The sequence below is a fragment of the Muntiacus reevesi genome, chromosome 2 (assembly GCF_963930625.1).
Source record: "Muntiacus reevesi chromosome 2, mMunRee1.1, whole genome shotgun sequence".
NCBI lineage: Eukaryota > Metazoa > Chordata > Mammalia > Artiodactyla > Cervidae > Muntiacus > Muntiacus reevesi.
Window position 1 is genome coordinate 141,252,685 of NC_089250.1, and position 27,811 is coordinate 141,280,495.

Sequence of the window (27,811 nt, forward strand, 5' to 3'; positions counted from 1 at the left end):
AACATGAAGAACTAAAGAGCCTCTTGATGAAAGTGAAAGAGGAGAGTGAAAAAGTTGGCTTAAAACTCAGCATTCAGAAAACTAAGGTCATGGCATCTGGTCCCATCACTTCATGAGATGGGATATCAATGTGTCCTTCAAAAATAACTTATGCTTGGGGAATAGATGGGGAAACAGTGGAAACAGTGACAGACTTCATTTTTAGGGGCTCCAAAATCACTGCAGATGGTGACTGCAGCCATGAAATTAAAAGATGCTTGCTCCTTGGAAGAAAAGTTACGACCAACCTAGACAGCATATTAAAAAGCAGAGACATTACTTTGCCCACAAAGGTTCATCTAGTCAAAGCTATGGTTTTTCCAGTAGTCATGTATGGATGTGAGAGTTGGACTATAAAAAAAGCTGAGTGCTGAAAAATTGATGCTTTTGAACTGTGGTGTTGGAGAAGACTCTTGAGAGTCCCTTGGACAGCAAGGAGATCCAACCAGTCAATCCTAAAGGAAATCAGTCCTGAATATTCACTGGAAAGACTGATGCTGAAGCAGAAACTCCAATCCTTTGGCCACCTGATGTGAAGAACTGAGTCATTTGAAAAGACCCTGATGCTGGGAAAGATTGAAGGTGTGAGGAGAAGGGGACGACAGAAGATGAGATGGTTGGATGGCATCACTGACTCAGTGGACATGAGTTTGAGTAAACTCCAGGAGTTGGTGATGGACAGGGAGGCCTGGCATGCTGCAGTCCACGAGATCACAAATTGTCGAACACGACTGCGCGACTGAACTGAACTGAACTTCGGGTTAGAGAGTCTAATTGAGAATTGTTTACTCTCTACCAAGTAAGCATCATTTTGTTCTCTTGCCCTAATCTCACTTTATTAAATCATCTAAATGGCAATAACATTACCTTTACTGAGTGTGTATTTTGTGCCAGGTGTTGCTGAATTCTTTATGTACACTGTCTCATTCACTCTCACAAAAAACTGTGCATGAAGTAATGTTCTTGCCATTTTATAAGTAAAGAATCTGAAGCCTATACAAATGAACTTGCCCTAAGATAAATAGCTATTAAGGCTGTGGACTAAAACCAAGTCTAACTGAACTCAAAGCTCATATTCTTACCACCACTACACCTCTCACCAGCTGATGTTTACTAAATGCCTACTGGATGCAAGGCAGTCATTACTGTGCAGAAGAGAAGGGGCGGGGGGGGGGGGGGGGTGTCACAAATATATTAAGTTTGGCCTTTGTCTTCCAGAAGACAAACTAGCTAAAGAAGTAAGACAAAACATATGAAGTAAATAACTAAGATAAATCACATTAAATGTCAACATCTTCGCAATGTCAATAAGAGCTCAAAGGAAAAAGTACATCTGTCTTAGTTAGCCAAAGAAGATTTCACAGAGGAGGTAGGGTTTAGGCTGGGCTTTGAACAATGGCTAGGATTCTGACTGCTGAAAATAATGCCCATTAATACATAGGTGCTAAATCAGCAGTTCTCATCAGGGAGTGTTTCTGCCCCCTCCCCTGAAGGCGATATTTGGCAGTGTCAGGGGGCAGACACTGGTTGTTACAACTGGAGGAAGGGTACTGGCATCCAGTGGGCAGGGGCCATGAATGCAACGAGCTCTCACACAGCCCACAGAACAGCTCCCCACAACAAAGAATCATCTGACTTAAAATGTCAATAGTGCCACCTGAGAAACTCCAGGCTAAATACATGTCTTTGGGAATACACTATTGATGATGATAATAAAATTGCATTCTCTTCTTCAAAAAAATATTTGTTCCTTTAATAAAGTGAAAGCGAAAGTCACTCAGTTGTGTCCAACTCTTTGGACCCCGTGGACTGTAGCATACCAGGCTCCTCTGTCCATGGGATTCTCCAGGCAAGAGTACTGGAGTGGGTTGCCATTTCCTTCTCCAGGGGATCTTCCTGATCCAAGGATCGAACCCAGGTCTCCAGCATTGCAGACAGACGCTTTACCGCCTGAGCCACCAGGGAAGTCCTCCTTTAATAAAATCAACATTAAAAAAAAAAAAATCTAGTACTGTGTTCATTGTGTACAAGAAAGGTGGCAGGCACTTGGATCTGTGGAAATGGAGACTAGACAGAGCTCAGACCTGGAGCTGCAGGCTGGGGAAAGGGAATCAGAGAACAGAACTGAGCTGCACAAGTAGACCAAACGCTAAGGGAACAGGCATGGAGGGGAGGGCAGGGACGGGCAGAGCCTTAAGACAGAGCACTGAAAAAATATGAAGAGAGGGAAGGGGAGGCGGACGACAGTAAAGCACTGCAGAGATGGAAAAAAATAAAGAGGAAGGAAGAGAAGGAGAATAGTGTGAAGTCATGACACCCATAGGTGTTCCCAGACAGAGGAAGTGAACAGGGAGAAGGTAAAGTGAAAATACCACTGCCTAATCCAGTGGGAGGTCATTCATTTATCTGTGGGCCGCCACTTCTAAATCACTAACATTTTTGAGAATCTTATAAAAACTATACATTCTCTCTTCCAGAAAGATGTTCATATGCACCTACACATAAAACTCCATCAATGATACCAGGAACTTTATTAGAGCCCTTAGGAAGTCCACAGTAAACAGGAAGAAGCCCTGCTCTAAAACTTCTTGGTAAAATATTTAACTAGCTTATTTTTTTAATGCATTTCTTTCTTCCAAAAAGAAATCTAATTTCCTAGAAAAGAATAAAGATTCATCTGTAAGGACTGGGCTTTTGTTCTCATTCTATTGTTTATGCCTCAAACAGTAAGTATGCTTGTATCTCAATGGTAAAATGAGCATATCAAACCAGAAATTACTTCATCTGCCATGCAAGCCTTATAGAACCAGACCAAGTCTTGCCCAGTTTTCCTTAGTAACAATTACTGCTGCCTGTTAATGCTTTTAACAATCACAATGTGCTTTCAAAACATTGTTTTAATTGAGACTCATTAGAAAACTAAGAAGTAGATACAACTATTAATATTATCTCCATTTTCGAAGGAGAAAGTGGGCTGAGAGGGAGTGGTTGGTCCTAACCACAGATCCCCCAGCCTTTCCAGTGAGCCATGTGGCTTCCTCAGAGAAAAGCGCAGCAGTTGGTGCCCTCCATCAGCTGAGACTTGGGTAGTCAGCAGTCTCAGCACTGAATTATCCTTTTTACCCTAAATATCCTTAAAAACATGTTGTATGATCTGATTTCCAGAGTCCTTTAGCATGAGCTCTTTATTTGGAAAGCCTAATTGAATAAACAAAGCTAAAGTCTACGCAGAAAAAGAACGCAATTGTTCCATGTTTGCTAAGCACCTTCTCAGCTCTCCTGTACTTGGTTTCACAAGTGAGCTTACACTTGCTTTTAATTTGCTTAACACGTACTCTTAAAATATCTTTCCCATGTGTCCTGTCTGTCTGAGGATTCAGGGACCCTGTGGGTCTGTGTTCACAGCTCTGCCCTCAGCACCTGGGACAGTTCTGAGTAGATGTTCAGTAACCATCTGCTACATAAACTCCAGGCCTTCTAATTTTTACATCACTTCCAACTACCACCATACCACAGTGGGAATTCAAAACCTGCTACTGACTGACTAGATGCAGAAAGGAACTACATTCACTAAGACATACAGAATAAGTACAGTTAGTACCTTTTTTCCCCTCTTTCTTCCCCTCAGGCCACTTCAGTCTTGTTGGTGTCATCATGACAGCTGGAGAGCCAGAAAATAACTGTAACAAGAAAATTTTAGAGTGGTTTAAATGTCATTCCTGTAAACAGATTTTGCTAACAGAGGAATTATTTACTTGTTCAATTTCAACATGAAGAGTTTTACCAACATAGTCATATCTCATTAATCTTCACTGTTTTACTGCTGGCTTAATGAAGTAACCATTCCTGGAAGGATGAGTCCATGGCTAATGCAGTGTCGAGCAGGCCTGGCTCAAATGTAACGCACCCTGTGGGCTCTCCCAATACGAACTGCTCCCTCCAGCACTTTGTGTGTGGAGCTATTTCACTGCATTTGTCATTTCTGCCTGTAACTGGCTATGTCCTCCCTGAACTTGAAATGTGTTTGTTGGATGAATCAATGAAAGCCTACAGAAAAAAGACAATCAGCATAAATGAAAAGATTGAAAATAAAGGCTGAATGGCCCAAAGAAACACAGTAAAACAAATGATGGCATATTAATTTTCTTCTTTTCTACAGATGAACACATACAGAGAAAAAGTACAAAGAACAGTATCTTACTAAGTTCATATTTTCTTTGCTGGCTCTCTTCAATTCACCAATGGCTACAGAATCCGGAGTAGGGTACTTGTTTTTCTTTTCTGACACCATCTGATTTCCCAGGACCTTCCGCTGATTTAGGAAAAGAAAATATTTGATTTATAAACAGCTACTATATCTGTACTATATATATCTATACTGGCCTTCAAAACTACAGTTTCTTAAGTTAAAAAAAAAAATCTCGGCTCTCTGATAAAGTCCCACAGGCATCTTACACGAGAGGTCAAAGCATGTTACTGAAAAAAACTAAGAACATTGCCTTTCTTTAGGTGATCACTATTCCTCTTTAAACTATCTAAAGGACTGAAATGTTAAAAGAAACTTTATAGTTGATTTAAACCAACTAATATGGGTCAATTACAATGTTTCTCAGGCCATAAAAGAAATGCCAGTTACCTACCAGTATAATTTTTTCCCTAAAGACATGTCTCTGGCAGCTTTTAAGAGTCCCTCCTCCCCTCCCTACTAAGAGACACTTAACACAGGGTCCACTCTAAGATTTTGCTTCCGTGTCATGTCTCCCTCACACAGGATTGGAAAATTTGGAAAAATTCTCTAAGAGCTCCTATTATAACCACAAGAGGATACAGGCCTTCTTAAAAGGGTCATGTGACCATACTGACATTCAATGCAAGACTAAAAGCCCTTTCATCTCTGAACAGCTTAGAAGCTGATGTAACCTACTGTAACAGCTGACAGTGACAATTCTACCATCTTCGAAGAAATCCTCTCTTTCTTCTCCTTAGAGAATAAATTTGAATTCCAAAAAAAGAACATATCAAAACTAGAACATTAAACTTTACAATATAAACATCAGTAGGAATATTCTGATGCAATAAATCATTTACATAAGAGGAATTTTGGAGGAAATAAGTCTAGCCAAAAAAAGGTATCAAAGCAGGAAAGAAATCAAATAGCTAAAACACAGAAATGCTGGAAAAATAAGGCCAGTTCATCTTCCTTTCAGAAGTCAGATATCACCTCATAGTAAGCTGAATAGGAGATGCCAGGAGTCACAGGACTAGCTATAAAGCTTCCACTGAATTTTTTAACAGACCTTTCACTATTCCTTTGCTGTCAAGCAGAAACCTACATCTATTATTAGCTTGAAAGTCTCCTCATTTACAACGAAAACACTTAACCCTTCTGTCCTGTGAAACTTGTTAACACCATTTAAATTATTGTTCTGATGTTTTCTCCTGATAGAATTATAAGCTTTTTTATAATTCTAAAGTTTTAAATTCTCTCTCAGTAAAGAAGAGGGCAGATGCCAAGAGAATATTATATTCTTACCTTTCAAGCAACAATTAGCAATACTTCTAGAACCAACAGCAAAAGAGTTCACTATGAAGAAAAAACTATACCCATCTAACTTCAGTTAAGGAACATTTGTTTGACTAACACAGAGAAACATTTATTTAACTATTACTTTTCTTATTATCAATCATCTCTATGACCAAGAAGAATGACAGACTTTCCTTGGTTTCTCTATGCCTGGAAATTTGAACCCCCATAATCAGCTATCTACTGCCACCTGCTGGCAACGTCCCTTAGTTACACATTCAGATCATCCATGAAGGCTGGCAGCAACAGCACAGAAGTATATATTGCATTTGTTTTAAAAACAAGATTTTTAATGAAGCTTTAGACAAAGAAAAGAAAACAACTGATCAAAATTTGGGGTTTACCTAAAAGTCACTAGGCTATTAGAAAATCTATTTCTAGTGTCTGTCAACTTTCACACTTCGTAACTTCAGCAACCTGCACAGTAAATCAGAAATGAGGACTCTGCCCTTAGCCCCAGAAGACAGCAAAGGACCTTTATTTCTCTTATCCCTTACTTCTCCAATCAGAGTCCCTTCTCTGATTTGAAACACAGCAGAATGCAATGAAAATTAAAAGCATTTCCAAATTCTATCCTTTTCTCTTTATAAGTGAACCCTTTATAGAATCCCAAAGAACGTAACAAAACTGTTTATGCCTAAGAAGAGCCAGATTGTTAAATTTTCTCACAATCAATATTGAAAATGACAGCACAGCATGCCTACCTTAATGAGGCCACTGAAGGACCGTGAACGAGCCCTTTTCTGCACCAGGGGAGTAGAAGGTTCGCGTCCCGGTGTCTGGGTCCCAGAATGCTTATTAAACTAGAAGCAAACATAGAAAACATTTTGTTACAGTCTCCCATCAAGAGACAGCATTCTGTGACAATTAATAGCTAAATGTAAATATTCAGAGACGTCCAGGAATAAGTGAATGTGTACATATATGGATTAGTAGGTTGGCAAGCAAATCACAAAGGCAAAAATTATGCCACCAACAAGTCAAATTTTATCAAATTAACCTGAGGTTAAGTTAAATACTACATACCCCAAAGCAATCAAATTGGAATCAGATCAAGCTTCTACAATTAGATCTAACTACCAGTTTACAGTAAATACAGAAGACTAAGGAACATCTTAAATAATACCACAGGAATGCAATCAGCAAAATCCTGACTGTGGGAGACAAACAATCTGCCTTCTTTCACAAATAAAGTGCAAAGAGAGTGGGAGGATGTGTGTATGTGTGTTTAAATGCAATGTGGTATCTGGACTGGCCCCTAGAACAGAAAAAGGATATTAGTGTTACAACTAGTAAAATCCGAATAAAGTCTGCAATGTTAGTAGTAATGTACTAATGTTAACGTCTTAGTTTTGACAACTAAGGAAGAATATTACTTAATATTAGAAGGAACTAGGTGAAAGGTATGTGGGAATTCTATACTATATTTGCAATTTTTCTCCAAATCTAAATTATTTCAAATTTATAAGTTTAATAAAACAAACAAGCTTCAGCAATTTTTAGGGAGAAAAAAACAGGAAGAGGAGAGAAGGGACCTATGTATAAAAGTAGCTGTATCAGCTTCCCCCAGAGAATGCATACCCTTTGGTCATGCCACTTATAGGAAATAATCTGCAAAGAGAATACTTATGAACAAAAATGTATAAAGTAAAAAAATGCCTAATTTCCCCAATATGTCCAGCAGAGGACAAACTATATACATCAGGTTATATACAATGAAATATACAAGCATTAAAAATGCTTATAGACTTTTAATGACATGGAAAATGTTCTGATGTAATGTTATATGAAAAGGGTAGGGTATTCTTAAAATGGAATATATATTTTTACCTCAACTAAGCAAAAATAATATGAAATATATACTCATGGAAAGAAATACAAGAAGGAAATACTCCAAAATGTGACCAGTAGATTACAGATGATTTTTAACTTGTTCTTGACACTCTTCTGGAGACTTCAATGTTTCTGCAGTGAGTATTCATTATTTTTATAATGATGGAGAACAGTAAAATTATAGTTTTTTTCAAAAATAAATGGCAATATTTTAAATGTAGGCAAGGAGTTTACAAGCATGCATGAGAAAACACTTATGCTGTAATGGTTAATGAAAAAGGGAAAAATCAAAGTATATGGTACGATCATAACTATGTCAAAATATATTCACAGGAAACAGACTGAAAGAATATCCAATACGTAAACACTGGTAGGATGAGTGATTTATTTTCTTTTAATCCTTCTCTATAATTTTCCAGTTTTCTAAGAAAAGCAAAACTAATGCTAGTTTTTTCCTTTGTATTATCTTTGACCTCAGTCTTCTTGATGAGAGAAGTCATTTACACTTGTCCTACCTGAATTACTGGCTTAGTTTCTACCAAGAATTAAACCACAAAACTGCTTTAAATCTGTAGTATTACTCAGCCATAAAATTCCAGTCACAGCACAATTTGCTAGATCTCAAATTAACTTCAAAGACAGTGACAAAAATTTCTCTTAAAGGACTTTGTCAACTGTTAAGAACAGCTCAGTTCAACATTTTTGGAGCACTTGTTTTTGTTTGGCCCCATGCTTGAGATAAACTATAAAAAATAAAAATAAAAACACAGACTCATCCCTCAAGAAGGTCCCAGTTGAATAAGAAGTCAAGAGGCTGACCTTGCCTGTTTAGCTAAAATTCAAGAAGGGTTGAGACAAAACAAATTTCCTGAGAAAGAAACTTAACCATGTCATCAGTATTTACACTGTGAGTCTCAAGATGGCAAATAAGAAACCTAATTTTGCTCCCACAGCTCCAAAATAAACAAACTTAGCCACTAGAATTTCTATTTTTAGTAACAGACGAGGCTCTTGATTTCATGTTTTCTAACAGCAAACAACTCACTGGTGAGAGCTACCACTTCTGTCCTACGATGCCAGCCACTTTACATAGATTCTCTCTAATCTTTACAACCATGGAACATGGGCATTACAATTACCAATAAGAAGACTGAAATTCAGAAAGACTGGGTTATTTGCCAGGCTTAAACATCGTACATGACCAAGTAAGGAAAACTAACCACACTGGATGCTTCTGTTTACTCAAGAAATCCAAGAGCCTCCACCTCTTTCCCTAGGGGGCAGCAGACGGAGATCACCACTGAGGTTCCATAGACAAGTCTGTTTTCCTGACTAAACCAAAGCTTGGGCCAGTAAAAGACAAAATTAAATGAAATTGTTCAAACTATTCTCTAGTGATTCTACAAGCAAAAATCACATCCCTAAAGCTCCGTCATTATCTCCCTGCCTTCGGCACCTGTCTGATGAGCTGTTTCTTCTTTGCCGACTCCGGCATATTGTGAACATGTTGGAACAATTCTCTTAGTGCCTCTTCCGTACGCTGCTGGGTCTCCTCCTGATGAGTGCAGGAATCTACCCGGTTCCATTTTTGAGATCTTGCCAGTTGGAAGGACCTGGTATGACATGAAGCTATCAGATCAAGATCATCCTATGGAAAATTTAAAAGAACAGTGAATTAATATATCTTGCCAGCTTTGTTTCCAGATTCCCATAACCCTGGAAGAAAAAAAAAAGGGAGGGTGAGATGTGGGGTACATCTTAGATATAGGAACAAGAAAATCAAATAAAGAGAAACTTACAATTAAAGACTGTATCAATAGCCTACTCCCATGACCTGCCCAGAAAACCTAAATTCATTTAGAATACTGCCATCAAAAAATACATTTATATAATAATCCACTATTCAGAGCATCTTTTAATCTCATATTTCTAACTGTTATCCTATGGGTTAAGCAGGAAAAAGTATCATTATTACCATTTCACTGAAGTTAAAACTGAAGTTAAGTTGTAAGCTTAAAGTCATCTAGATACTAAAGTGACAGACCCATCTTGGAGACAAGATTCACTGGTTCTTGGCTGGTGCTCTTTCCCACACATGACAATATGTGATAACTACACAGCAGTAGTAGAGAAATAAAAACAACTTTCTAAGAAAAACCACACTCCAGTTAAACTAGTTAAAATAAAATACTGTTTTCCTGGTCACACCAGATATTTGCTCAATGAGAGGTAGAAACCAACGGGAGCAGGGAAAAAAACCTAAGATGATAGCTTAAAGTTTCTAATCAAGACAGACTAAACAGAAATCCTCAAAAAGTGCTTGTGACATTTTTTTAACTTCTCACTTTTAAAGCTCAATAATCATATGTAATCTTGTTAATAAGCATCACACATTTGCTTTCTAAGCTCATACAGTCTTAGGTCTTTTAGACATTTCAGTGTTACCTTACCAATGAACTTGAAAGAATGTCTTATATAAAAATGTACTTTCATAGCTAAAAATATCTAAGACATTCGCTATTTACAGACTTTTCTCATACACTTTATCTTCCTATGTCTTCACGTTGACTCTGCTTTGTTGTAAATCCCCACTAATCTTAGTTAGCTGTCTCCTCGTTTGGGCCAAGAGCAATTTTCTATTCTTACCTTTGATGCTTGAGTTCTGGAACCCACATAGTGCAACCTGGCACAGTCCCGAATGTAAGCAGGAGCCTGGGCAGGATAAAAGAAAATCAAGAACAATCGGTTAGCAGTATCTAAAATTTTGCAGATCATGAGGACAGTGGTTCTTAAAATGATCTGACTGGCAGATTACTCTAGAAAAACGAAAGATCCTCAAAATGCCCTATTTCATAGTTTCACTTCTCTTGCCACCAAAGATAGCTCAAGAAATCTAACAGGAACGTTGTGAGAAGACACGACCATAGTTTTAAAAATCATATATGGCACCTATGTGTGTGTATATATAATTTTTTTCAAATGAACCAAAACAGACATCTGTAGTAATGTTTATACTTACAAAAACTACCCCCAAATCCTTACAAATTTCAAGTGGTCTCTAAATCACATTTTAGAAACACTGTATAGAAAATACCATTTAGAATTACTGTGGAGTAACAACAGAAAAGGAATAATTTAGCTTACTGATATACTACTCAGAATCCTCTAATAAGTACCCTGAAACAGTACTAGTAGAAGAATAAAAAATATAACCACTACGGAAGAGAATCTGGCAGTATCTAAAAAAATTATGTTTTCATTCATCCTTTAAACCAGAAATTTCACTTCTGAAAACCTATCCTGAAGATATAACTCCAAAAATACAAAACATACTTGGATAAAATTAACAGATACAACCAGATGTCTATTAATAGGAAGTTGATTGAATAAGCTTTTATTAATATAATCCATACAATGAAGTGCTATGCAGTAGTTAAAAAGGAGAGAAGGGAGGGAGGGAAGAAATACTTTATGAACTGCTATGAGTCTTTCTAGGACCTGCTGTTGAGTGGAAAAGTTACACAGCAGTGTATAAAGTACTTGAGTGAGAAAGAAGAGGAAACAAGAGTATACACACAAATATACAGTAGAGTCAGACACCACTGAGCGACTGAACTGAACTGATACAGTAATATGCTTTAACAAAAAGAAACACTAAGAAAATAAACCAGTAAATAGTGAAAATGGTTAGGAAAAGATCTCAAATTTCTCTAAGTATACTTTTCTAAGAAGTTTTGACTTTTGAACCATGTAAACATACCACAGTTTCAAAAAAACAAATCCAAAAGAAAAAAAAGCAAACCCTAAACTGAGTAACAACAAAATAAGCATATCTGTATATCAAACTGACAACATAAGCACAGAGAAAGGAATTATTCCACCAACTTTTAAAAACTGTATTTTGACTATGCAATATACAGCCTAATGAGATATACTCGAGGGAAAAGGAACTGTAAGGAAATCTTAAACTTCCATCAGCAAATATACAGAAGTTTATTAGTAGTAGTAACAGTTGCACTATTTTGAAACTAATTCGTTATATTGCAGGATAAAACAAGTAACAAATATAAATGCTATTAAAATCTAGAATTTGCAATGTAAAAATTTATGTAAGTATAAAGTAAAAGATGTCAAGAGAAAGAAAGCTCTGTAGTGTTAAATCTGAATTGGAAATACTACTATGAACTAATGATTTCCTTTTTAAAAATTTTTGATCTACTTCCTTGCCTTCAAAAGAGCCTAGAAGCAATGACACCCAAGAAACAATAAGTAGGTACACCCAGTGTCAGTGGAATAATCTAGGACTCGCTGAAGAAAACAACTGATTCCAGGCCCAGGGCAGAGCAAGTACAAAGTAAGCTGGGGACATTTATACCAGAATGGAAACACTCCAAGACTAATGGAGTCCTGTCAAAAAGACGCAGCAGGAAACAGCTTACAAGGGCTATTACAAGCCAAATTCAGTACAATTTGAATATCAAAATTAACAACTGAAATTGACTAACACTTTGAATAACTAAAAATCCATGCGTCTACAGAGACTCATAAAAAAAAGAAAATAAGAGGGGACTTCCCTGGAGGTCCAGTGGTTAAGACTCTGCGCTTCCAGTGCAGGGGACACAGGTTCAATCCTCGGTTGGGGAACTAAGACCCCACATGCCACATGCTGTGGCCAAAAAATAAAATTTATTTTTTTTTAATAAGAGAGAGAGAAGAAAAGCTCTTGTCCAAAGACAAAAGTCAGCTAATCAAGATTAAATAATAAAATTAGAAAATCACTATTTTGTAATAGCGTTACAATATAGTTACAGATGCCAGCAGGATTATCAGTGGATGCTAAAACCATTACACTCGGTGATCACCCAGCAAGTGACTTGCTAACTGTCAAGGGGAAAATGCACCTTGATAATTAAGAGATGTGGCAGCAATTAGCAAAATCAGCATCACTAAGGCAATCTGCATTCTGTGCCTCCTAATGTGATGCAATATGATGCAATACGTTGTACACAAATATCACCTATGAATCTTTGCCAAAAATGCTTAATCTGAATCTAATCAAGCCTCTAGACCCAACTTGTGGTTTATAGGAGCCACGGAAAAAGGGATAAAGGATAAAGGAACAAGCTAAACAACCCTGAGAAAACAATAAGACAAATTTAAAATATGGAATATTCTGCAACACAATAGGCCTGAATACTTCAACAAATCAATGACATAAAGAAAAAGGGCAATGATTATTCTAGATTAAAAGTGATATAATAAGGCAAAACATAAGCCTTGATTAGTTTATGTTTTTTAAAAAAGGAAATGTGAAATACATTCTTAGGACAGCTGGTGAAATTTGAATATGAATTGAATATTAGCTGACATGAAATTGTTATAAATTCTCTTAGATGTGATAATGATATTGTGAATAATAGAATATTTGTATTCTTAGGAGATGCATGCCTTTTTTAATTGGTATTTCTATATTACTATTTGACTTCTTTTTTCTTTTTTTTTATTTTTTGAATTATAAAAAAAATGAAAATACATTTATACACTTGGAAAACAGAGCAAAGTTACATATAGTTCTACTATATATCACCATTATTTGGGGGGTTAGATAAATTAAGATTCCCAGTTGGAGTTTCAATATCCAATGCTCAAAAATTAATACAATGAATAGAAGAGTAGAGGGATATAGCCATGCTTAAGTTTTAAAGGACAAAATACCCTGTCAGTGGTTCAGTCAAAAAATAAAATAAAAAGCATGAACATAGAGAGATAAAGCAAATATGCCAAATGGTGACATTCATTGAATCTGAGAGTTTTATTTCAATCTTTCAACTTTTCTCTATATTTGAAAAACTTCAAAATGAAGTTTTCAAAAAAAGAGTCTCATGACAAAGACATTACATTATCTAAAGTTTAATTTTTCCCTTGGTAAACGAAAGAAGAGAGCCAAAGGAAATTTCCTCCAAACAAGAATATGACAGCCCACATCACCTATTTTATAACTTCATTTAAAAAAAAACAGAACTTCCCTGATGGCCTGGTGGTTAAGAATCCAACTGCCAATGCAGGGGACAGGGGTTTGACTGCTACCCCAGGAAGATTCTACGTGCCACGGAACAAGTAAGCCTGGGTGCCACAACTGCTGAACCTGCGGCTGCGGCCTGGCAGCTGCAACTGCTGAGGCTGTGTGCCTCCACTACTGAAGCCCGAGCGCCCTGATCCCGTGCTCTGCAACGAGAGACGGCAACGCAATGAGAAGCCGGTATAACTCAACGAAGAGCAGTCCCTGCTTACCACGACTAGAGAAAAACCCACCCAAAGCAACAAAGATCCAGCACAGCCAAAAATAAACAGATAACGTAAAAATTTTAAGAAACAAAAAAACCATTGCCCCAAAAAGATACTATGAGCTGAAGAGATACTCAGAAAGGAAATCAAAAGTAATCAAAAGTAGATGGGTTTAAATGAAAATCTGAGGGTCTGAGGTATTTTACAGTTCATAGGAAAACAACAAAAGGCCAATTCACATAAAATGGGGATTGGCCTTAACTATATATATGTGTGTGTGTGTGTGTGTATATACATATATGTTTATATACATCATAATTTCTGAGAAAAGATGTGGTGACTCCTACTGAGAAGAGAGAACCAGACTGGGTCAGATGGACTTATAATAGTAGAAGACAGAACTTTAAGTAGTTAGGAAGAATTTTAGGGGAAAAAATACAAAGTACACAGAATGAAACAACATAAAATCTGAGGATTAAGAGATAAACGGTCCACCCAAGGAACCTGAGAACAAAAAGACAAACAATCTGGGGTAGAGCAGGGCCTCTCAGAGTATGGAGCCCACAGAACAATCAACCATTTTTAATCCAGGGAAAAGCTCAGGGAAGAATCTATTGAGCCAAGAGGTGAAGCCAGTGCCCACAAGGACAACAGTTCTGACTCAAATCCAAAGATAAAAGTTCTAGGACCAAAACAAATCACAAAAAAAACCAAAAAACAAAAAAAGAAAACACAGCCTTTGTCTCCTTTAGAGATCAACAGAGGTTCAAAGAGTGCTCACACTAGCCTGGAAACAAAGTTAAATAGCAAATAAGAATCAAAATCCCCAGGATGAGGAGCTAAACGAGGGATGTACAGAAAGGAAGAGCAAAACTAGACAATGTTTGAGAGAATGGAATAATTAGAACTTGTACCAAGTCAAAGAGTCCAAAATGCAATACTTGGATGCAACCTCAAAAACGACAGAATGATCTCTGTTTGTTTCTAAAGCAAACTATTCAATATCACGGTAATCCAAGTCTATGCACCAACCAGTAACACTGAAGAAGCTGAAGTTGAACAGTTCTATGAAGACCTACAAGACCTTTTAGAACTAACACCCAAAAAAGATGTCCTTTTCATTATAGGGGATGGGAATGCAAAGGGAGGAAGTCAAGAAACACCTGAAGTAACAGGCATATTTGGCTTTGGAGTACAGAACGAAGCAGGGCAAAGGCTAATAGAGTTTTGCCAAGAGAACACACTGGTCATAGCAAACACCCTCTTTCAACGACACAAGGGAAGACACTACACACGGACATCACCAGATGGTCAACACTGAAATCAGACTGATTATATTCTTTGCAGCCAAAGATGGAGAAGCTCTATACAGTCAGCAAAAACAAGACTGGGAGTTGACTGTGGCTCAGATCATGAACTCCTTACTGCCAAATTCAGACTTAAATTGAAGAAAGTAGGGAAAACCACTAGAATGACCTAATCAAATCCCTTATGATTTTATGGTGGAAGTGAGAAATAGATTTAAGGGACTAGATCTGATAGACAGAGTACCTGATGAACTATGGACAGAGGTTCATGACATTGTACAGGAGACAGGGAGCAAGACCATTCCCCAAAAAAAGAAATGCAAAAACACAAAATGGCTGTCTGAGGAGGCCTTACAAATAGCTGTGAAAAGCAAAGGAGAAAAGGAAGGATATACCCATTTGAATGCAAAGTTCCAAAGAATAGCCAGGAGAGATAAGAAAGCCTTTCTCAGTGATCAGTGCAAAGAAATAGAGGAAAACAATAGAATGGGAAAGACTAGAGATCTCTTCAAGAAAATTAGAGCTAGCAAGGGAACATTTCATGCAAAGATGGGCTCAATAAAGGACACAAATGGTATGGACCTAACAGAAGCAGAAGAAATTAAGAAGAGGTGGCAAGAATACACAGAAGAACTATACCTAGAGCCATACATCCTGGAATGAGAAGTCAAGTGGGCCTTAGGAAGCATCACTACAAACAAAGCTAGTGGAAGTGATGGATTTCCAGTTGAGCTATTTCAAATCCTAAAAGATGATGCTGTGAAAGTGCTGCACTCAATATGCCAGCAAATTTGGAGAACTCAGCAGTGGCCACAGAACTGGAAAAGGTCAGTTTTCATTCCAATTCCAAAGAAAGGCAATGCCAAAGAATGTTCAAACTATGACATAATTGCACTCATCTCACATGCTAGTAAAGTAATTCTCAAAATTCTCCAAGCCAGGCTTCAGTAATATGTGAACCGTGAACTTCCAGATGTTCAAACTGGTTTTAGAAAAGGCAGAGGAACCAGAGATCAAATTGCCAACATCCGCTGGATCATCAAAAAAGCAAGACAGTTCCAGAAAAACATCTATTTCTGCTTTATTGACTATGCCAAAGCCTTTGACCATGCAGATTACAACAAACTGTGGAAAATTTTGAAAGAGATGGGAATACCAGACCACCTGACCCACGTCTTGAGAAACCTGTATGCAGGTCAGGAAGCAACAGTTACAACTGGACATGGAACAACAGACTGGTTCCAAATAGGAAAAAGAGTACTTCAAGGCTACATATTGTCACCCTGCTTATTTAACTTCTATGCAGAGTACATCATAAGAAATGCTGGGCTTGAAGAAGCACAAGCTGGAATCAAGATTGCTGGGAGAAATATCAATAACCTCAGATACACAGATGACACCACCCTTACGGCAGAAAGTGAAGAAGAACTAAAGAGCCTCTTGATGAAAGTGAAAGAGGAGAGTGAAAAAGTTGGCTTAAACCTCAACATTCAGAAAACTAAGATCACAGGATCTGGTCCCATCACTTCATGGCAAATAGATGGGGAAACAGTGGAAACAGTGACAGACTCTATTTTTGGGGGCTCCCAAATCACGGCAGATGGTGACTGCAGCCATGAAATTAAAAGACGCTTAGTCCTTGGCAGGAAAGTTATGACCAACCTTGACAGCATATTAAAAAGCAGAGATATTACTTTGCCAACAAAGGTCTGTCTAGTCAAGGCTATGGTTTTTCCAGTAGTCATGTATGGATGTGAGAGTTGGACTATAAAGAAAGCTGAGCATTGAAAAAATGATGTTTTTGAACTGTGGTGTTGGAGAAGATTCTTGAGAGCCCCATGGACTGCAAGGAGATCCAACCAGTCCATCCTAAAGGAAATGAGTCCTGAATATTCATTGGAAGGACTGATGCTGAAGCTGAAACTCCAATCCTTTGGCCACCTGATGTGAACAACTGATTCATTGGAAAAGACCCTGATGTTGGTAAAGTTTAGAGGTGGGAGGAGAAGGGGACTGCAGAGGATGAGATAGTTGGATGGCATCCACTGACTTAATGGACATGAGTTCGGGTAAACTCCGTGAGCTGGTGATAGACAGGGAGGCCTGGCGTGCTGCAGTCCATAGGGTCGCAAAGAGTCAGACATGCTGAGTGACTGATCGGGACTGAACCAAACCAGATACATCTAGAAGACTGTACTCGTTTTATCTCTAAGGTTTGTATAATCTCTATTCTTATTCTTATGATCCTCCACAGTGATACGTTACCTGACACAGTAAAGTAAAAGAGATTCTGCTGGTGTGATTAAGTTAAAGACCTTGCAATGGGAGAGTATCCCAGGTTATCCAGGCAGGTTCACTATAATCATAATCACATGGGTTCTTAGACGCAGAGAACTTTTCCCAGCTGTTGTTAGAAGGAAACATGACTATAGTAGAAGGATCAGAGACACACAACATTGCTAGCCTTGAAGATGGAGAAAGGGGACTACAAGCCAAGGAATATGTCAATCTCTAGGAGCTAGAAAAGACAAGTTAACAGATTCTCTGCTAGAACATCCAGAAAGGAATGCATCCCTGCCAGCACCTTAGTTTTAGCCCAGTGAGATTCCTGCCAGACATCTGACCTATAGAAATGTAAGATAACAAATCTGTGTTGTTTTAAGTCACTTTAAAAAAATCCTTCACAGTGAAATACAACTTCACCGTTTACTTGAATTATGTATGCTGGACCATGGGCAAGAGAATGAGCTCCACAGATAACAGATCAGAAGGTGGGAAAGCTAAACTGTGAGATGCAATGAGATCTCTGTGATCCCATGTCTCTTTCAGCTTATGAGTGGTAGGCCACAAAAAGTTAACCCCATGGCAATGGCAGCAAGAGAACTCAACAGAACGAGAGTTCTATTAGGAAGTGCACCTAGAAATTCCCCATTCTGATTCACGACTACTGCCTTACTCTTCATATTCACAACTCCTCTCAACTTATTCCCATAAAATCATGCTTTGGAACTAGTTCTTCCTCTAAATAAGGAGTACAAGAACTGATTTGAGAGACCTTTGCTCATCATTAAAAACTATTCTTTCTCCAGTTATCCCGTGACTACTGCTCTAATTTACTTATCTAGATCTTGACTTCTAATTGATCATAATCTTTGACTTGGGCACCTAAGACTCCAATACAGCCCTAACCCTTTGTTTTCCATGCTGCTAAGCCAAAAGATTCTGACCTGTGTTTTCTAAACTCCGAACTTTGGATCACACCATTCTGAGTGGGTAAATTCTAGGGTGGCCTCCATGTTCACATTCTGCATAACTCCCTCTTCCTAAATGTGAATGGACTTGTGACTTGTTGCTAACCGACAGAATATTGGTGACTGAGTGTTATCCCTGTGATGATTAGGTTACATGATACAGCTAAACATTTGTGATTAAATTATGAGATTATATTTCTAATACATGATATATGTAATATATTTTATATATAAGATCTGTATAAATACATCTTAATCTCCATCTTGTTAGCACACACTAGAGAGACTCTCGTGTTGGCCTTGCAGACTATAAAGTAAGAAGAGAGACAAACTGAAAGAAAACCGGTTAAACAAAAAGGAACTAAAACTGGCCAGAGCAACTAGGCAAGAAAAAGAAATAAAAAACAGCCAAATTTCAAAGGAGTAAAATTATCTCTATTCATGGATGATATGATCTCATATGTAGAAAACCCTAAATATTTCATAGAAAAATTGTTAGAACTGATAAATTCAGCAAAGTAGCAGGTTACAAAATCAACACAAAAAATCAGTTGTACTTCCATACACTAACAATGAACAATCCACAAAGGAAATTAAGAAGACAATTCCATTTACATATAGCATCAAAAAGAATAAAGTACTTAGGAATTAACCAAAGAGGTAAAAGATTGGTACAATAAAAACTACAAAAATTCGCTGAAAAAAAATAAAGTTAACATAAATAAATGGAAAGACATCCCAGATTCTTGGATTGGAAGACTTAATACTGCTAAAATGTCAATACTACCCAAAATAATCTACTGCACTCCCTATCAAGATTCCAATGATAGTTTTTGTAGAAATAGAAAAACCCATCCTAAAATTCACATGGAGTCTCAAGGGACCCCAAACAGTTAAAATAATATTGAAAAAGAACAATGCTAGAGGACTCACATTTCCTTATTTCAAAACTTACTACAAAGCTACAGTAGTCAAAACAGTATGATACTGGCATAAAGACAAACATACAGACCAACTGATTAGAAGAGGTTCCAGAAATAAACCCTCATATGTATGGATTTTCAATAAGAGTGACAAACAAGACTATTCAATGGGGAAAGGCAGTTTTTTTAACAAATGATGCTGGGAAAACTGGATATCCACATGCAAAAGGATGAAACTGGGCCACTACCTAATACCATATTCAAAAATTACCTAAAATAGATAAACATAAGACATAAAACAATAAAACTATTTAAAGCATAGGGCAAAAGCTTCACACCATTGGATCTGGCAATGATTTCCTGCATATGCCACTAAAGGCACAGGCAACAAGAGAAAAAAATAGACAAATGGGACTTCATAAAAATTTTTTAAATTTTGTGCAGCAAGACACTATTAACAAAGTAAAAGCAATCCACAGAGTGGGAAGAAATATTTTCACATCATATGTCTGATAAGTGATTAATGTCTAGAATATATAAAGAATACCTACAAAACTCAGTAACAAAAAATAACAACCAATTCAAAAATGGGCAGGAATTCTCTGGTAGTCCAATGGTCAGGACTTGATGCTTTCACTCCTGTGGCATGGGTTCAATTCCTGGTCAGGGTACTAAGATCCCACAAACCATGCAGCATAGCCAAAAAAGAAAACAAGAAATGGGCAACGGACTTGAATAGACATTTCTCCAAAGAAGATATGCAAATAAGCAATAAAGACATGACAAGATGTTCAACATCTCTAATCATTAGGAAAATGTAAATCGAAACTACAATGAGTTGCCATCTCACACCCAATAACACAGTTACAATCAAAAAAATCCCCAAAACAAAATAACAAGAGTTGCTGAGGAAGCAAAGAAATGGGGATCCTTGTGTATCCTTGGGTAAGAAGGTAAAATGGTGCATCAACTATGGAAAACAGTACAGCAGTTCTGTTAGACCACATGATCCAGCAATTGCATTTCTGGGTATGGAGTTGTACCTCAGAATCCAAAGAGTATTGGTTCTAGGATTTCCCCATAGATCCCCAAAATCCATAGATACTCAAGTCCCTTATATAAAATGGTATATTAACAGTATTTGCATATAAGCTACATAATCTTCCTATATACTTTAAATCATCTGTAGATTACTTATAATACCTAATACAATATAAATGCTATATAGTTGTAAATACAATGTAAATGATATGCCCAGGTTCAGAGAAGCATTATTCAAAAGAGTTAAACGTGAAGGCAACCCAAGTGTCCTCGACAGATAAGCAAAACGTGGTATGTGCAATGAATGAAATGTCAGCCTTAAAAAGGAAGGAAGTTCTGACAAATGTTACAACATAGGTGAACCTTGAAGACATGCCAAAGGAAGTAAGCCAGTCACTAAAAGACAAATATTGTATGATTGATTCCACTTTTATGACGTACTTAAAGTGGTCAAAATCATGGAGACAGAAAGCAGAATGGTGGTTGACAGGGCCAAGAGGAAGGGGTGAACGGGGGAGTTATGGTTTAATGAGTTTTAGTTTTTTAACTAACTTTATTGTTTAATGGCATTTTAGTTTAGGAAAATGAAAGGAGTTCAAGAGGTGGATGGTGGTGATGTTTGCACAACAGTATGAATGTAATTAATACCACTGGCATGTACACATACAGTAAATGTTGTCATATGTATTTTACCACATTTTTTTTTTTTAAAAGAAAGGCGAAAAAAGGAACCAGAACTGAGTGGTCTTAAAAATTCTCAGCTTTTCCAGATGGCAAAAGACACTAAAATTAAGAAATTCACCACCAGGAAAGTACACTCTAAAGAAAAGACCAAGGATGTGACTATAGAACCTTTTGTTAAAATCTTGGAAACATCAAAAGGTCAAAAATATTCAGTTACACAAAGAGCTCTTTCAAAAGGGTAAAAGCATGCCGCACAAAGCCTCTCAACACAACCAGAGGGCCTCTAGGAAGCTGAAAGGTATTGTCCCTCAGCCTTCTCAGCAGGAGTCCATGGAAGAAAAGGGTTTATCTTCAAATTTATCTTCTGAGTGAATCTCACTAAAATCCACAGAGACCCACAAAGTTATTGAGAAAATTACATTGGCAGAAACACTGCTAGTTTGTACTTAAAACGACTATGAATACAAGAAGAAAGGAGGCTGTCAAACTTCAACTGGCAGGAAGCAGGAAGGATAAAACTACTACTCTGCTTCCAACTGTTTTACATGAAAAAGGAAGGATGACTCAGAGGGTAGAGCCAACAGTCCAGGAGGTGGAGTCGTGCTCAGCTCTCAGGTACCTTCATATTCCTTCCCATCTAGATCGTTCCCTCTCAGTTTTACCACTGTCTAATTTGGTTTCCAGTTCCAGTCAGGGCCTTTCTTATTTAGCCATCTTTACAGCCCTCTCAGGATCCCACCGTGCTCCACCTCTTTATCTTCTCACTATCCAAATCCCATTTATTACCTACCTTAAAAAGTTTCTGAGAGTGTTTAATCATAAAAGCCATCCCATCATTTAATTTTGTGATATTCTCTTGAAGGTCATTTGCAGTGGCCTATTCAGAGCAAAAGAAACCAAAAAAGAGAGATGAAGAGCTGGGAAGTGGAGGGCAGATACTCCCATTTACTTACTGATAAGCTAATTCTTTCAAATGTATGATAGCGTCTATTGCCAAGAAAGTTGACTTTAATACAGTGTTTAATTCTGGAAAGACTTTTTGGTTCAGCAGGTTTCCACTTGAAATGATATGGTTCTAGGAAGAACCATGTGTCCTTGAAGTCACCAGGAAATCCAAGAGAACCGATTTTCCTTTTCTAATTCTGCCTGAGAATTAGACATGTATGCAGAAGATCATCTTTCCCGGGAAAAGGGACAAGAAGAACAGAATCCATACCAGTCACCAAGAACACTGCTCTCCAGAGAAACTAGGTTCTCCAAAGACAAAAGAGAACTGTCACTATGAATTGATGTTAGAGGTGACATCCATTTCTTAAAAACAGTCAAATGGTCACTGACTCCCTTCTCCTGTTTCCCCTGCCTCTTTTTTAAGCACTTCAGTGTCTCTACTATCCAAAGCCCGCATTCTCAACATGTATCTTTTTTACTTAATGTTTGCTCCTTCTAAGACCTCTTAACTTTATAGTCATAGATCACTTGTTTATTTTCAGTCTCATTGAGCTGGTTCTAAATCTCTTTTAGTTATGTGGTTTTATCCCCTTAACATGGACAAATCTTGGTATGTCTTTTTCCTCTCCTATCCCTCCCCACATCAACCTTCCTCTGGGCAGAAGCTCTGTTTTATGAATGGACAGGAATATGAAGCTACGGGCTTCCAGGTCAGAAACTACCACAACATTGTTAATTGGTGATACCTCAATACAAAATAAAAAATTTAAAGTTAAAAAAAAAAAGGACATTCAGCTTTATCTAAAGAGAGTACATCTACAGGATATAGAAAAGTTAGGACAAGGCAGCATCGCTCTATCTAAAAGCTCTTATCTAAAAGCTCAGTGACACTATCCTATAAGATCATACAGCTCTGATTTAAATTAATACCATTTGATCTTCAGAAATCAATTTAATTTCCCAAGAAGGCTTTCATGTTAAGAAGGAGTTTACACTGACCACCCAACATAAGTATTCTGGTATATTTCGTAGCTATAATCTTCCACTAAGAGTTTCCACTAAAATTGTCATTCAGGCTTATCAGATTGATTTATAAGCAAAATTAACAGGAATTTGTGGTTTGATAACTCTTAAATGATCTAACAAAGTAAGTTCCTAACCTTATAAAGCTGAAGACCAGAACTTGGGCCCTTGATAACCTCACCAAGTACAGCTATAGGATGAGGCCCAGCTCAAGAAAACCAAGCAGTCTTTCTGTTCCCCCCACACTTACATTTTTTGGCCATAAGACATGGGGTGCAAACATAAGGGCTAGGTTATAGGCGGACATCTTATTCTTATCTTGTTTCTTTGCTGTCTGGTACAGGAGATCAAGCAGTAACTTCAGCAAGTTACGGTTGGGTGGTGGGAGAATGAGGAAGAGCAACTGAAGAGCCTCGATTTGCCGTTCCTTATCTGGTACATTGGTCTTGTTTCCTTTATCATCAAACTGCATCAAATCTTGACAATAAAAGAGATGATTATAAAGGATGGAAAAAATACAAGAAAGAAAAAAAAATCAATGTTCCTACTATGTATCATCCTCCAATAAGAGAAAGGAAAAAAAGAATCAAGTATAAACAGAGATTATAGCAAAATACAATAACAAAATCATATCAATATAATTTAATAATAAAAAGACAAAAACCCAGTCAAAAATAACCAAAAGACTTAAACGTTCCTTCAAATGAGATATACAAGCGGGCAATAAGCATTGGTATACTTTGTATCATTAGCTATCAGGGAAATGTAAATGTAAATCAAAACCCCAATAAGATACTACTTCGTAATCAGCGGTGTAGCTATAGTCAAAAAGACTGACAATAACAAGTGCTGGCAAGAATGCTGAGAAAATTAAACTCTTCTACAGGGACTTCCCTAGCAGTCCAGTGGTTAAGACTCTGCGCTTTCACTGTAGGGGGTGCAAGTTTGATCACTGGTTGGGGAACTAAGATTCCACAAGCCATAAAATGGAGCCAAAAAAAAACCCCACCACTCTCCTACATTGCTGGTAGGAATGTAAAAAATGGTGTGACCACTGTGGAAAACAGCTTGGCAGTTCCTCAAAAAGTGAAACATAGAGTTATCATATGACTTAGCAATTCCATTCCCAGTTACATACTCAAGAGAAATGAAAACAGTCCACACATATCTCGGATAATGTCACCCCCTTCACACTTCCTCACCAAGATATTTTACTGCTAAAAAACTATGAGAGTGAATCATGACCTGAAGTCAGGATGATCCAGGCAGCTCCTTACAGAGTCAGAATCATGGCTTCTCTCACAGGCTATACAGGTTTATCAATAAAAACTGTACCCTAGATCATCAGAATTTCAAAAGACACTGAAAACCATTTGGGTATAATTCATATAGACCTGAAAATGATTACAGTGTGTTATTGAAGCTGTTTAACTTCAATTATAATTCCAGGTTTAGGAAAGGCAAATAATATTTCTAGAAACTGTTTCCTGTTAATACGAAATTGAAAACAAAAATCCCTCCCTTTTATTAGCAAACCATATCAAATGCTACACCTGTGCCACACCTCAGTGTGATCTCAAAGATCAGTGAATCATGGGGTGGTGGAGAGGAAGTTTCAGATACTGTACTAAATTAACTCAACAGGAAAGCAAACAGAACAGGCATTCTTCATGTTAACCCTTTTAAAAAGAACTTATCAATATTTTCCATATCTTTTTCAAAGATCCAAAAACTTTTATTTCTCCCCCCAAAAACTGTGATGATGCTGAGTGTTAGTCACTCAGTCGCGCCCAACTCTTTGCAACCCCATGGACTGCAGCCCACCAGGTTCCTCTGTCCATGGGATTTTCCAGGCAAGAATCCTGGAATGGGTTGCCATTTCCTTCTCCAGGGGATCTTTCCGACCCAGGGATCGAATCCAGATCTCCTGCACTTCAGGCAGATTCTTTACCGACTGAGCTATGAGGGAAGCCAAAAAAACTATAAAGCTGTATAATATTCTAGTAATGTTTTCTCATTTGTATCATCTAAATTGTTCCTGGAAGTGCTAACAAAATAAAATCTTACTTTAGAAATTCAAAACCTATTTTTTCTAAAAATTATTCAAAAGAAAAAAAATCTTCTACTTATTTTCCTTAAGATTAGAAGCAAGAGGGAAAGGCTCAAGGGTAGAAAACTAAATAAATACAGTATTGATGTTGATGCTGTGTGCACTTGGAGCCTATAGCAGCGTAAGAATGAATTCCTTACCACACAGGCATAAAAGGAAAAGAGGAAACTGTTTATGAGCTGAAAATGGAACATTCTCCAAGAAACATTAAATAAAAAAAGCAAACCACAGAACCATGTGTATAACACCCTACCATTACATAAAAAGAGAGAAAAGAAATATATGCAGGTATTTGTAAATGTGTAAAACATCTCTGTAAGGACACATTAGAAATCAATAGTACTGGTTCTCTCTTGGAGAAAAACTGAGTGCCAGGGAACAGAGATAGAAAAGAGGTTTTTCACTGGATACTCTTGGACCCTTTTGAATTTTAATTCATGAGAATGTATTGCCTATTTAGAAAACAAGCAAAATTATTTTTTAAAGAGCAAATTTCCAACAGTAGAAATTATCTCAACTGAGGCATATTAATACTTAGCAAAAGTTCCAAACCAAGGCAAATACATCAAAACTGTGACCATTGACGGGTGTGTCAATCAATCCAGTGAAAAGCACACATTAATTAAACAACTAAAATGTTCAAAGCACAATGCTAGGATCCATCAGGAACACAAATATAAACGAAACCCAGACTGTATCTTCAAAGAAGTTTATTCAACAAAAAAATTTGACTAAATCAAATGTAACTAGCCAATGCCTATGAGTATTCAGAGAGCCCAGAAATATCATGAAGTCTTAACCAACATTAGCAGAAGTTACAAACAACAGAATGTTGTTTATAAGCAACAGAATATTCTGTGGGTTACAAACAACAGAATATTCCAGATGACTTTACTAAATTGAAATAAATGTACCTACAGCCCCTTCTCAACTCCAATACTCACCAGCAATTTTGAGGTGTGCGTGAAAATGTTTATGTGTCAGCAAGGGCTCAGGTAACTCTCCTAGAAACATCTTCAGCAAGGTAGCAACATCATTTGAGTGAAACTCCCCTGATTCCAAGTCAATATCAGTTCCATTATTGAGAGCATCTCTTAAAATCTGCTGTCGGACACTATTCCCTGGTACTCTAAACAAACCCTCTACTCGTAAGTCTGTTCGGCATGGAAGAGGAACAGAGGACATGAAAAAAGAAACAGAGAATTACAATTAAAACAAGTCATCTAAAAGACTATACCAGAAAGACCCTTACAAAGACCCTGAAGGAGGTTTTTGCCTTTCTTCTCAGAGGGGTTGAGACCCACTGGTCCCTGGGGAAACTTATCTGAGCATCTCTGAGCACCTAGAGATCTTCCAGGCTGAGATGGTCCACCCAGGAGTCACTGAACCTCCTAAGGCATATCTGGAGACTGAATTTTATCTGGTCTTTTTTTTTAACTCCTATTGAAATAGTTGATTTAAAATGCTATGTTAGCTTCAGGTATACAGCAAAGTGAGATATATATATGTGTGTGAACGCTGCTCAGTCATGTCTGACTCTTTGCAACCCCAAGGACTACACAGTCCAAAGAATTCTCCAGGCCAGAATAATGGAGTGGGTAGCCTTTCCCTTATCCCAGGGATCTTCCCAACCAAGGGATGGAACCCAGGTCTCCCACATTGCAGGTAGATTCTTTACCAGCCGAGCCACAAGGGAAACCCATATATACATATATGTATTAGATTATTTTGCATTATAGGTTATTACAAAATATTAAGTATAGTTCCCTGTGCTATGCAGTAGGTCCTTGTTGGCTATCTATTTTATATATAATAGAGCTTGAAAAATAAGCTGGAAGGAAAGCCACATCTTCCTGAAGTCCCCTCCCCATAAGCCATCCCAGACTTTGTTGGAGGGGTTGAGTTCATCTGTGGAGGTTCATTGCTCCTGTAAACAGTTTCCCAGCCTAAAGTGAATCGAGGGTCTCTGCACTGCCCCAGGAATTAGAACTCTAACCTGTCAGATCACCTTTCCATCTAAGAGACTGCCAGAAGCTCAGAGTCATTCCAACTAAACGATTCTTCCCCTCAACCTAGATTCTAAGCTAATCTAAGGGTTAAAAAAGATGAGACACATTGTTTAGTTTGATATGGTAGAAGCATGAGAGTTCGTGTTTTCAGTTTAGATATGTATTTCTTTGAATAGCTCCCTAATTCAAGTTTCCAAGTTGAAATGCCTACCAGCCAGGCTAGCAACAGTAAATGAATGAAAAGGAACCCTAACAAACTGGCGAGCACCTACCTGTGCTCCAGATGACTGTGTCTAAGAGGCCACAGGGCTCAAGGATGCTAGATCTTCCTGTTATCCAAAGAAAGCTGAAAACCTGGACTTTTCCCATTTGAAAAAACTGGAAACTAATTTTAACTTAATCCTTTGCCAAACAAAATATGAAAATAGACAACTTAAGCCCTTAGGCTGTCAGTTTGTAACCTCTGCTCTAGCTCCCAGCACAATGTCCCAGGTAGAGCAAGCCAAAAATAACCATTAGTGTTGAATTCATCATGGCATCACATAAAGCCACATATACACTCAGTTGTGCCAAGTATTTAAAGCAATGACATAACCAGTATGACTACTAAAAAAGTGAAAAGGGAATTAAGTTGAGTGTATTTTAATCAGAGAAGTCTAGAAATGAAAGGTATCTTTGGCAATAAATTATTATCCCTGGAATAAATGTTGAGACTCTTTAGAAGCAATCTATTTTTTCCAGAAGAAACGCCTCTTTCAACCAAGGGCGAAATGC

At 37.6% G+C, this 27,811-nt stretch overlaps 1 protein-coding gene across 2 annotated transcripts in view; it reads right to left on the reverse strand.

Moving 5' to 3' along the window:
- The window catches only part of ARHGAP19 (Rho GTPase activating protein 19), a 60,758-nt gene that overhangs the window by 4,342 nt on the left and 28,605 nt on the right, over window positions 1–27,811 (reverse strand). For both annotated transcript variants that reach the window (XM_065923005.1, XM_065923006.1), the window contains exons 4-11: window positions 25,973–26,182; window positions 23,169–23,395; window positions 21,738–21,824; window positions 10,103–10,168; window positions 8,913–9,104; window positions 6,328–6,426; window positions 4,241–4,351; window positions 3,641–3,719 (exon numbers count right to left, since the gene is read on the reverse strand). In XM_065923005.1, the coding sequence (XP_065779077.1) occupies window positions 3,641–3,719; window positions 4,241–4,351; window positions 6,328–6,426; window positions 8,913–9,104; window positions 10,103–10,168; window positions 21,738–21,824; window positions 23,169–23,395; window positions 25,973–26,182 (1,071 nt within the window). The remainder of the gene's footprint in view (window positions 1–3,640; window positions 3,720–4,240; window positions 4,352–6,327; window positions 6,427–8,912; window positions 9,105–10,102; window positions 10,169–21,737; window positions 21,825–23,168; window positions 23,396–25,972; window positions 26,183–27,811) is intronic.